This window comes from Peromyscus leucopus, chromosome 2 (genome assembly GCF_004664715.2).
Source record: "Peromyscus leucopus breed LL Stock chromosome 2, UCI_PerLeu_2.1, whole genome shotgun sequence".
NCBI classification, from domain to species: domain Eukaryota; kingdom Metazoa; phylum Chordata; class Mammalia; order Rodentia; family Cricetidae; genus Peromyscus; species Peromyscus leucopus.
Genome location: NC_051064.1, coordinates 63,073,858 through 63,086,161, shown reverse-complemented (window position 1 = coordinate 63,086,161; position 12,304 = coordinate 63,073,858). Strand labels below are relative to the sequence as shown.

At 44.3% G+C, this 12,304-nt stretch overlaps 1 protein-coding gene across 7 annotated transcripts in view; it reads right to left on the bottom strand.

The window, feature by feature from the left end:
• Lpar1 (lysophosphatidic acid receptor 1) overlaps positions 1–12,304 on the bottom strand; it is a 125,822-nt gene that overhangs the window by 65,823 nt on the left and 47,695 nt on the right. For 6 of the 7 annotated variants that reach the window (XM_028857772.2, XM_028857774.2, XM_037202631.1 and 3 more), the window contains exon 2: positions 8,776–8,934. In XM_028857772.2, coding sequence (XP_028713605.1) covers positions 8,776–8,820 — 45 coding nt within the window. In that variant the 5' untranslated portion in view covers positions 8,821–8,934. Of the gene's footprint in view, positions 1–3,062; positions 3,192–8,775; positions 8,935–12,304 lie in introns of those variants that run through there. The other variant, XM_028857776.2, reaches the window with a different exon arrangement.

The following is a 12,304-nucleotide window of genomic DNA, read 5'->3' as shown; positions in this document are numbered from 1 at the left end:
AAGTGTGATACAGCAGATGAGTCCCTCCATATGGACATGTCTCACAGAGGTGAGATACCTGACCACGTCATCTCTACACAACCCAGCTTATCCCTCCAATTTAGCCCTGAACTATGACCTGTGCCACTAAGCTACGGAGCTGCAATGCTCCTGGGTCCACTCCTCTATTACTTTTGCCGGGTGACTCTATTGCCTTACCAAGCACAGTTAAGGTACTGCTAAGCAAAGTTCTGGAGCAATGTGCTCAGAGTTGGGGCTCATGCATGAATCCAGTGAACAATCTCCAATCTGGGCCTGAACTTAGACTTCAAAACCCCCCTTTGCTGGCTGATGCAGACTCTTCTAACGTTAGTGTGTGGAGATTACCCTCTGGACATTCTGACCGTGGAGTCACGCAGCTCTTGTTCATCCACAACCATGCACCCTGTCCTTCTAGCTGCCAGACTTCAAAGCTCTGCTACAGGCTGAATGCATCTTTGAAAGTTGCTCTACGGCAGCTTCAGAGACGAAGCTGCACCACAGCCACAGCTCATGCTAAGAAACACGCAGAAGAAACACACCTTCCCTTCTTGATAGCCTGACTACAACTGTGATTTACCTCAGGGCAGTGTTGAAGTGACACTCTGCACCTATAGTGTGGCAGGGTCATCACCCAGCAAATTCAGGCTGATTTCTTTCACGATAGTCTCATGACAGCAAGGTTCAGAGCTCAAAGACGACAACCCCTGGACCCTATGGTTATAAACACAGGACATCGTGACACTTTGACATCTATGCTGACTCTGTAACAAAAGTCTGAGTATCAGGAGACCCTAGAATATAAAACTGGCACACCCCAGAGTGGGTGCGAAAAAGAAAGCCGCAGGCCCTTTAAGGACAGAGAAGCGGCTTCACGAACCATTCCAGACCAAACCAATTAAAAGGACATATTAGAAAGATAAATAAGCAAACTCCATAGGTATCTTTTGTGGTTTACCCTCGGCTCCCCACCACCGCCCATGTGATTTTATCTTAGGAAAGAAAAATTGAAAATGAACTCTCAGATTCCAAAATAAGATACCCTCCCAAACTTGCTGAGTTTATAAACACAGAAGGAGCATAAATGAATTTAAATAGCAATATAAGAAGAAATTTAACTTCTAATCGAAACACAGATCAAGATGGAATAAGTCAGAAATCTCCATGTTTATCTCCACATGCATTTATTCCTGGCAATACATGGGACTTTTCCATAGAGTGTTTATCTAACTTGCTTTCCTCTGATGGGTCTTCTGGCATAAGACAAATGCACATCACATACACAAACAGTTACGCAGTAACCACTTTCTCCCTGTAAAGGACTCTCACAACCACAATGGGGGACATGGTGAGAGCTAACATCTGCCTGGTATCTATTAAAGACGCCACAAGGCACTCAGCGGATGCCTTCCCATTTATACTCTCAAGAATGGTGCACATGGTTTTAATCCTACAACATGAAAAATAAAGCCACAAGAAAAACCTGTCCTGAAAGGTCACTTAGCTGTGGTACACAATAGCTTAGACTTGCACACTCTATATGGATCTAAGCCTATGAACGCTCTCTCTCAGGCCCATGTGTGTGAAGCCAGATCACACTCTGCCTTCATTGTGTGGCACAGGGAACATCACATTGCAATCAATGGTTCATACTAAAATAGTATTTCACACAACTATTAATTATTTATGATTTAGGGTAATAAAAAATCATGCATGACTCCTTGGCAATCCAATTTTACATGCAACTATTGCCTTGACTTCCTTACACGGGACACTCCAGTGTGCATCTCTTTTTTGTAGCCTTTGTTGGTGAAGCAGTCTGGTTATCATTTCCGTGTTCTTCAGTGAGTAAAGAGGAAAATGAAACTGTCTTTTTAAACGATGTGAGTTCATGGGATGGATTAATAACCGAAGAGTGAGTGGATCAGTCTGCGGGCTTCCAAGACGACATAACTGAGTACAATGCGATGTCAGCAGTTGCTTTCAGTTCCTAAGTGTGATAATGGAATTGTGGTTCTATAAACAAACGATACCCGGCAGATGAATAGTGAGATGTGTGGACTGATAAGAGATGGAGAAAAGCTGGGGCTTAAAGTGGTTCATCTTCCCACAAGTGAAGCGAGTGGGCCAAATGTTGGTAACTGGTGCCTCTGGGTTGTTGTGGAAGGAGCCTATGTTCATTCTCGAGAATGTTTGAAAACCTCCTGACCACGGGATTCTACAATAACACACACACACACACACACACACACACACACACACATACACGAGGAAGAAAACGAGGGAGGGAGAAGTGAGGAGAGAGATTTTCTGAACTCAGAGTAACATATCCAGTGTTGCAATGCAATTTAATGGCTTTCACTGAACTCAAAGTAAAAGCTTCTAAGAAGCAGGCTTTGAAAACACAAAGGCTTTTAAACAGTTCCAGACCTCAGATGAGAACTGGGGCAACAATCGGCTCCAACACTGAAAATCAACACAATCATACACCTTTAAGGAAAACAAACAAAATCACTTAAAGGGATCAAAATCTCTCCGTGCTACTAGTGTGAGCACAAATGTCATCACACACTTGACAGGCAGAAGGGAACAGAGTCCACAACACGGAAGGCAAAGGTTCCTTCCTTATTGGAACCCCAGGGATGGCAGCCAAGCACCTTGTACGTACTCAGACACCCATCTGGAGGCTCTATCGCCAGGGTGTATCACCGAATGACACACTCTGGTATTGAACTACTGGCCCTTCCATTAACATCGAAAATAAAACTGAAATCCAAGTTTTCCCATTCGACTCCCTGGAACCTCATCAACCACAATGAAATAAATGTTTAGCTGAGTTCTAGAAACAGAAGACAGCAACTACCCCACACCCTCAGCATCCACAGGATAGGAACACATGACCAAACCCTATGGTTCCTGTCTACAAATACATCTCCTCAGGTTCCCTTGGCTATGGATGTTTTCTATCAACTCCGGACTAGGGTAGCTATAAATCAGTTGAGGCAGCTCCCTCTGGCTGTCAGTCCAGCCATCCTGGGACTCACCTTAGTGATGTCAGGACTGGGGGCCGGCCCAGCACAAGAAAACAAGCCTGCATCTTGGAGATCAGGCAGGAGCAAAGCAGAGGACACAGACTTGTCTCACTTCAAAACACAAGGCCCATGCCTGGCTGAGTAAACAGAGAGCCCTGGGCTGAGTGACAATGAGCGCTTTCTTCCCTATTGTTGTTTGAAACAATTGCAGGCTATTTGTTCATATTAATTAGTTTATGTCTGGTGTTGGGCAGCCTTCCCTCGAAGAAAAACGTTCTTTGTTACCAGATGAATAGAAAAACCAACAAAAAAAACCACAGCCTTTTCTTTTTCTTCCAATTGTTGCCTTTGCCTAGGAATGGGTTTTTCAGGCCTTTCCCACTTGAATGTGAGTTTATCTTCATACCGGACAGTCGGTTCACTTTTCAGAAGAATGTAAGTTCTCTGGCTAGATAATGTCAGAGTAAGGGGATTGCACTGTGAGAGCTGCTCATTATGTGCTACCTAAAGAGATGCCGCCTTCATATAATTCAAGCCTTCTGCACCAGGAGACAATAGGTAATAGGAGAGAAGACATCAGCACAGGCTGAGACACACAGCCAAGGCTGCCTTGAAGGAAATCATGACTGTACAAAGCCCAGAGGAAGAGTTGGCCTATAATCAGGAGGCTGGCTCATCATGACCTAGAGCCAGAATCCTAGAGCCAGGAGACCCAAAGGTCTACATCTCTCCTGAAAAATAAACTGACTTGCTCTGTGATCTAGTCATCCCAGCTTGCTGCTGACTCCTCCCAAGTGGCTCAATTCCCAAATAACAAAGACTATTACCATGGCCAGCATGGGGTGAGAATGGGACTTGCTTACTCTGATGGGTATTGCTATAGAATTTGCCCCAGAACATTGTCAAGTCAGGGTTCAAACACAGGTCTAAGACTCCAAGGCCTGCGTAACAATCATGAAACTATACAGGCTGTGTCTATGTGTGTGTGTGTGTGTGTGTGTGTGTGTGTGTGTGTGTATGTGTGTTACTATAGAATGAACCCAGGGCCTTCCATATGCTAGGCAAGCAGTCTACCACCACAGGCTTCATTAAGATATTGTTCATTTCCTTAATATGGCTTTCAAAGTCCTGTAAAATCCCAAACTTGATAACCCACCCATTCTAAAACTAAAGGCTTGCCAATTTGTACAGTGTAACTACTACACCATGACCGATTTCAACCAGCTCACCAAATGCTGGGTTTGCTTTGGTTTGGTTTTTAAAAAGATTTATTTTATATTGTGTGTGTGTGTGTGTGTGTGTGTGTGTGTGTGTGTGTGTGTGTGTTTATGCACACACATGAGTACAGGTGCCCTCAGAGGCCAAAAGAGAGCATTGGGTCCTCTGAAGCTGGAGTCACAGACCTCTGAGCCTCCTAGTATGGATGCTGGGAATCAAACACAGGTCCTCTGCAAGAACAGTTCACACTCTGAACCACTGCGCCCTGCACAGAATTCTTCAGTCCAACCATCAGACCTTGTGGTATGGTAGAGGAGCTTCTGGGGACAAGCCCGTGTCCCATGTCCCAGTGCTCACTGAACTAACCCCATGCTGTGCGCTTCTCACATCAGGCATTTGCACGTGCTCTTTCTCCTCCCCTGTCAAAGAGCTCATATCCGTGCACAGGCCCCTTGTCTGGTGGTCTTCTTTCGACAAGCCTGAGTGCTGGTTCCCAGAACAGCCATACTTCCAGTGTCACAGTAATGGTGACACAGCATTTGAACTTGTCATTTCCTTATCTGTCCATCTTCCACCACGTTTCAAACTCTATCAAGGCAACAACCTTACTTATCTTATTTATTCTTGCCTGTAGAGGCCTGTCCTATTGCTGATCAGTAACAATAATACATGCCAACATGCATGGACAATAAGGCACGAGCCGTTGTTCTGAGCTGAATGCACATGACGTTTTTCAAACAATGCCAGCAGGCTGGCTTCTTTACTGTTCTGTTTATTTGGCAAGCGGGACATGGAGGCAATGAGAGGGTGAACACATTCCCTCGGGCTCAGCACTAAGTGTCAGAGCCAGGATCAACTCAAGCAGTGTGACTACAGGGCCCGTGTGCATGCTTCCGAAAAGCAGTGTTTCATGCCATTTTTATTTATTTTTCAATAATGATCCTCAAGGAGAAAATTTTAATTAAATTTAAATTCTCCCTAATGAAAGAAGTCAAACGCTACAAAATGCAGTTCGTTAGGGTAGGGTTGAGCTTTGGAGGGATTTATCATCTCCCCAGATCCAATTTGGACCCTCTGGGGGGCAATAGAATTCTATTGAAAATGTATGTGCTGGCTTTTTCCCTCTGCAGTTCTGTTTATGAGCCATATGTTTGTCCTTAAGAAACACATGGTCTTGTTTTATTGTTTTAATGATCTCTTCCTGTGAGGATTATTCTATGCCTTGCTTTCTTTTCCCTTTATAAGGTGTCTTATGACAATACAGCCATGTTGAAATGCTCATGTTTTAACTGCTATACGGCATTAAATCATATCCATATACCTGATTTTTAGTATCAGGAACTTTGAACTTTTTGGTGTGACTATCTTTTTACACTCTTCCTTGGTCTCGTGTGTTTAGACACCAGTATGAATGCAAAGGTACCCAACTTTATTAAATACTGCCTCATCAGTATTTATTTATTTATTTATTACTGATTAATACCCACCCCCTTAAGTCACTGTACCAATTTAACCCCACAGAAAGTTTTCAAGAGTATCTATTTCCCTAGGTGTTTATATTAAATAGGATCCATTTCTACTTTAGACAGTGATGAACATTTTGATGAGTCGGTTAAAAGCATTTATATTACTCACCGACCCACAGTAGTTTACATAACAGGGAAGATGGGGTGTAAATCAACGTTATGGGGAAGGCTGACAGATGACAGTGACGGATGCTGAAATGCCCGAACTAGGGCCTAATTCACTTCACAAAAAAAGGCCAAGAATAGACACTCGCAGGAACAGCTGCCTTGAGCTTTGAAATGGTAACACAAAGTCACACAAACTAAATCTCTTGATCTATACTCTAAGTCCCTACAGTACAAAACTCTACAGGGGCTCAAAGAAGCAAGACACCCAAGTAATCAAGTGTGGAAACCCTGATGGCCCAGCTAACAAAACAGAAATAACATGATGGAAAAGAAACTAAGCTTCAAACATCCCCCAAAAAACCCTGAAAGATTTAAAGAACAGCAAGGACTTTATTCATAGTGAAAACCCCCCAAGTTAATCTATAGCAGTGGTTCTCAACCTTCCTGCTGCAGAATAGTTGTCTATACTATGAAGAGTGTCTTTGTCAAGGAGCCTTCTGATTGGCTTAATAAACAGCTGAATAGCCAATAACTAGGCAGGAAGAGGTTAGGCGGGACTTCCAGGTACCAAGAGGACTCTGGGAAGAAGAAAGGTGTTGACACCAAGAAGACACAGAGGGAGTTGGACATACAAAATGAAAGAAAGTCACATGGCAAAAGGTAGATTAATAGAAGCAGGTTAATTTACACTATAAGAGCTAGTGAGACAAGTCTAAGCTAAAGCCGAACTTTCATAATTAAAAGTAAGTCTCTATATCATTATTTGGGGGTTGACAATCCAAAGATAGTCCGATGAGAAAGACTCAGACTCATTACACCTTCCTAATGCTGCAACCCTTTAATACAGTTCCTCATGTTGTGACCCCCAACCATAAAATTTTCATTGCTACTTGATAACTGTAATTTTGCCACTGTTATGAATCATAATGTAAATATCTGTGTTTTCCGATTGGTCTAGGTGATCCCTGTGAAGGGGTCATTCAACTCCCCCCAAGGGGTCACAACCCAGTTGAGAACTGCTGATCTACAGGAAATGAAGAACGACCCTTCTTCTTCCTCCCTCTTTATTGACTCTTTCTTAAAAAAACAAAACCAGATATCCTTATTTTAAATATGCACAAAATATAATAGCCTTCTAAATGAGACAGAAAAAAAAAAAGGATAAAGCAGCATCTTGTGTCATCAAGATTTAAATTTCAATCAATGTGACTGGTCCTCAGGGAACCCTTATATTATACACTCTGTGTGTGTGTGTGTGTCTGTGTGTGTGTGTGTGTGTGTGTGTGTGTGAGAGAGAGAGAGAGAGAGAGACATGGAAGTAAGAGCAAGACTGTGAGGGAGGGGAGAGGAGCCTAAAGAGATGGGGAGGGGCAGCGGGACTGTGTGATGGGGGTGGGGGAAGAAAGACAGAAGACTGCAGGTCCCTCACATACAGAAGCTAGATTTAAAAGCTATGCCCCTGTGGTAGTTTGAGTGAGGATGTCTCCCGTAGGCTCATGTATTTGAACACTTGGACCCAATCTGGTGGCGCTGTTTGGGAAATTCAGGAGGTGTGGCTTTGCAGGAGGAAGCATGTCCCTGGAGGTGGGCCACTTCCAGATCACTCTCTGCTTCTGCTTGTGTTGCAAGCTGTGAGCTCTGGGCTGCCTGCTCCAGAGGCCATGCCTGCTGCTTTTCCATGACAATGATGGACTCTTAGACATTTGAACCAGAAGCCCAAATAAACACCCATTCTCTAAGTTGCCTTGTACATGGTGGTTTAGAGTAACAAATCAGTCCATATATGTGACGTGGAAACAGAACAGGGCATCTGGATGGGGTGGGAGGAGACGTGTAAGAGGGACAGAGGCAGAAGAAGAGATGTGAGAGAAAATGAGCAAAGTACAATGATACATATTGTGAAAATGTCATAATGAAACGCAGTAATTTGTGCACTATAAGCATTTAAAATGCCTCTTATTCAAAGGTACCTATTTTTTCTTAAACCTTTGCCTAAAGTCGACTCATAAGTGAGAAGCCACACTGGACACAGACAAGTCACAACAAATGGAGAATAGGAAATCATACTGCTCTTGAGTGCTCTGCATACAAGCTACTGTTTTATCCACTGAAATGCTGGTGAAGGATAACAACGTTTGGAGTTTGAAGCTGGGGCAGGCAGGGAAGCACCAGTCCAAGGCACACTGGTGAGTCCATGTCTGTTTCCCTCCCATTGAACCACACTGCCTGCAGAGACTAAAGGGCAGCATATACTCAAAGCAGCAGGTTACACCGTAATCTAAACAAAGAAGGCGTCCTTGCAGAATTTCTGCTCCCCATGTACAGCCAAAGCACTTCACAGGACTACTGCTCAGAAGTTTCTAGAACTCCATTTTGTTTTCAAATTTCCCAGAATGGGCCAAGGCAAAATAATAATTACAGGAAAAGAACAATGAAGCAGCCTTGGAGGGCTTGTTATAAGATTAGATCAAACTGAGAAATACTTGTACCATCACCCTCCCCCGAAAAGAAAGCAGAAATAAGAGAAGCAGAATCTGACTTGTCTTACTTTGGAGTTTAATGACAATATCAACAGTTGGGCATCCTCATCTGAGTGTGGTAAACCTGTCGTGTGTGTGTGTGTGTGTGTGTGTGTGTGTGTGTGTGTGTGTGTGTGTCCCCTCCTCCCCATGAACAGAGGCCAGTTCATTCTTCCAGCTGCTCCCTCAACTACACAGCCTCTCTTTCTCCAAAGCACCCATCTAAGTACCCACCAAGTGACAATGAGAGGTGGGTTTGACCCAGAGAAAGGCATACTTCCTTAAAACTCAGTTTAACTACTGCACAAAGCTATGATTAACAACAACAAAAATCTACCCAGTCACATCACTTACCTGGAGCTGTGAAATTACAGGGCTGGAAGTAGAGGCAGCCGCCATGACAGCGCCGTAGTTTGGAGTGAGGAAATGGCCCCAGCACTGCAATGCCAGGCACAAGAGACAACGATTGGGTTGGCCGATCAGATCTCGGTCATACTAGGAGGAAATGTAAGCCTGCAAAAGACATAAGGAAGCCCAGAATGAGTAGGAGGGGACTTGCATGGGCCAGGGAAGAGTCACCGGCTAGATCTAGAGGCAAAAATCCCTCCCAAGAACCATTAGCTGAATGAACACAGGGGCCTGCTGAGGTAGATCTACCATCAGAAGCCATGACTCTCTTGCCACCTGCCCACACTAGATGCTCTGGGGAGACAGCAACAAGTTGGGGACACAGGGAGATTGCACCAAGAAGAGAAGCCACCTTGTCATTAAATAATGCTTTCTTAAAGCCTACATTTGAGATCTGGTCATCTATATACAAAGGGTGAAGAGCAGCTCCACCACCAAGCTAGAGAGAACTACAGTTCAGCCTTAGCCCTCCCTACCCTTTTGCGGAAACAAAACCAAAAGCAACCCTGAGGCTTGGAGAAGGGAGTCTAGAGAATTGTACGTTTTTGTTGAGACATAAGAGCGGGATGAGATTCCATATTTACATTTCTTCAAAGAACATGGTGAACATTTTAAAGATTTAAGGCCAAGTACCCCAGCATCACGTGAGTAAGTGACAAAAGAGATCAGGAACTCAGGGAGGTGGGGTGCTCCATAAATCAGACTGCCTGCCTCCAGGTAAGGGAAAGGGGATCCCTAAAATCCTTTGACATTCTCAAGGAGAGGGTGCTAAACAACCACAAAGTAAAACGCATGCTTTTCTCATGTATATGTTCACTAAGAAAACTCAAAAAATGCTTAAGTCCCAGCAGTAAGCTAGGACCTTGATCCTGTCCAAAGATTGGCCAGGGGTGGTGCCCCACACTTTTAATCCCAGTACTCAAGAGGCAGAGGCAAGCAGATATTTGTGAGTTCAAGGCCATCCTGGTCTACAAAGTGGGTTCCAGGCTAGCTAGAGTTACACAGTGAGGCCCCGTCTCAAAAATATAGGGAGAGGGTGTTATCAGCCATGATCACATGAGCATTGCAATTTAGTCCATAAAGGGAAAATTTTCACCTGAAGAAGTTATGAACATCCCCTTCTTCTAAGTAAACATTGAGTTTCCAGTAGCTTTTATCTCACCTAGCAATCCCTCAAAAGAGATTTATCAAGGAAGGCATTCTAATCTCAGCACTCAGGAGGCAGAAGCAGGAAGACTCTGTGCTAGCCTGGACTATATAGTAAGAACCCAGTGATGAAAAGATAAAGAAAAACAAAGGAAGAAGAGAGATGGGGGAGAGGAAGAGAGGGGAGAGGGAGAGGGAATAAGAGAGAAGGGAGTTGAAGAGGGAAAAAAGAAAACTGACAGAAGGGGAGGGGCGGGAGAGGAGAGAGGGAAGGGGAGGGGACGACACATGGATTTACTGAGCACCTATAGGAAACTAGGAACATATAGGACTGAGGCAGCCCCTGCTGCAAATATACCTTCTAATTTCACCAGTGTGCAGGAGATGCCTGAATACTGTTCAACTCTTGGAGAATGACAGTTTCCCTAATAATACAAGTCACAATCCAAGGGCCCAAGGAGGAGCCCTGTGCAGTAGGAGCAGTGAAGCTGGACAGTTAATCCCAGTCCTTGGATCCCACAGTGTGCTGTACCTACTGACTCCAAGCTGCTGAGCCTCTGTAAGAAATGCCCTGGCCACACAGCAACTCCTGTGGCTTGCAAGATTTCATTTTTATTCTTGCACAAGTATCAGGCCTTCACATCGTAGTTTGAATCACATCACATTTTACTTGTTTTAAATGCAGGGCACTCCCTTTATGAACAAAGCACAGCAAGCAAGCTTTGAGAGCTATCTTGGCCCAGCATCAGCATGGGATCCCACAGCTACCCTGAGCCAATGCTGATATCCTCCTCAGCTCTACCTTTAGGAGGAAGAAAGGGACACTGATAATTTAAATGGAAGGCCCAGGGGAAAGGGCAATGGCTTTCTTTACAACAGCCTCCAGAGAGTGGATTCTACCCTAGGAAAATCACAGGACCCCACAGTGCACTGCTTTATACTAACACATGACCCTGTGCTCACCCCTACTTTCACTTCTCTACTTTCCTTATGCATTTATAATTCATATCATCTTTCCGTATTCACAAATGAAGACAAAAAAGAGCACGATAATAACAAAAAGCCAGTAAATGGGAGTCTAAAAGACTCATACTGCATATTCAGATCCATCTCATTTTAGCTCTAGATAACTTTCATTGCTACAGTATAAAGACCGTCCAGAGGGGAACACAAGCACCTAGCCTATAACAATAAAAGGATATACCCCCCCCCCGAAACCAAGCTGTCATATGTCATATTACTGACAAGAGAGAAAGGAGAGGGGCCAGGGATTAAGGAAAACCTCTGCACACCAAGCTCAGTAGAGTCATTCTACAGGGTCTCGGTTGGATGCTGTTCGCTCATGTCACAAGAGAGACTTCTGAGACTTCAAAATGTTACATGACCAGTCACAGCCACAAAGCCAGGCAGAGCTCTAAACCTGAACCAGGACCAGCCTGATGCCAGCGCCCAGGTTCTTTCCTCAGGCCAACCCTCCAACTGGAAGGGTCCTGGAGGACTGGGCAGATAGCTCATTTAGTAAAGTGGTTACCTTGTAAGTATGAGGACATGAGTCTGAGCCCCAGTACCCACACAAAACTCGAGGTGTGGTCGCACGGGTCTGTAAGCCCAGCACTAGGGAGGTGCAGACAGGAGGGTCTCTGGGGTTCACAGACTGTCCAGCCTAATCAGTGACTGCCAGATCAATAAGAGACCCTGTCTCAAGGAGGTAGACACCATTCCCAGGGATAATACCCAAGATTATTCTCTGACCCTCCACATGCATAGGCACATGTACACATACATAAAGACACACAGAAGGAGAGAATTGGGGGAGGAATCCTATGATCCCAGTTCCGGGGAGGAAGAGATGGGAGGATCCCTGGGTTCACTGTTCAAACAATCTAGCTAAATGGTTGAGCTCCTCATCTGAAGAAATGTGGAATATTCCTTTATACTGTGTCAATATATGTTGCTGTGATTGGTTTAATAAAGAAGCTGACTGGCCAATAGCTGAAGAGGATAAAGTTAGGCAAGAGAGTCAAACTCAGACTGCTCGGGGGAAGAAGGGTGAAGTCTAGAGTTGCTAGGAAACACAGAGGGTGCAAGACATGCTGGAGGACATGTAAAGCCATGAGCCATGTGACAATACATAGATTAATAGAAATGGGTTAATTTACATTGTAAGAGCTAGTCAGTAATAAGCCTGAACTATCGGCTGAGCATTTACAATTAATATTAAGTTTCTGAGTGATTATTTAGGAGTAGCCACTGGCACAGGAAAACTCCGCCTACAAAGAAATGAGGTGTTAAGCCATTGAGAAAGACATCTGGCCTCCAGAAGCCAACA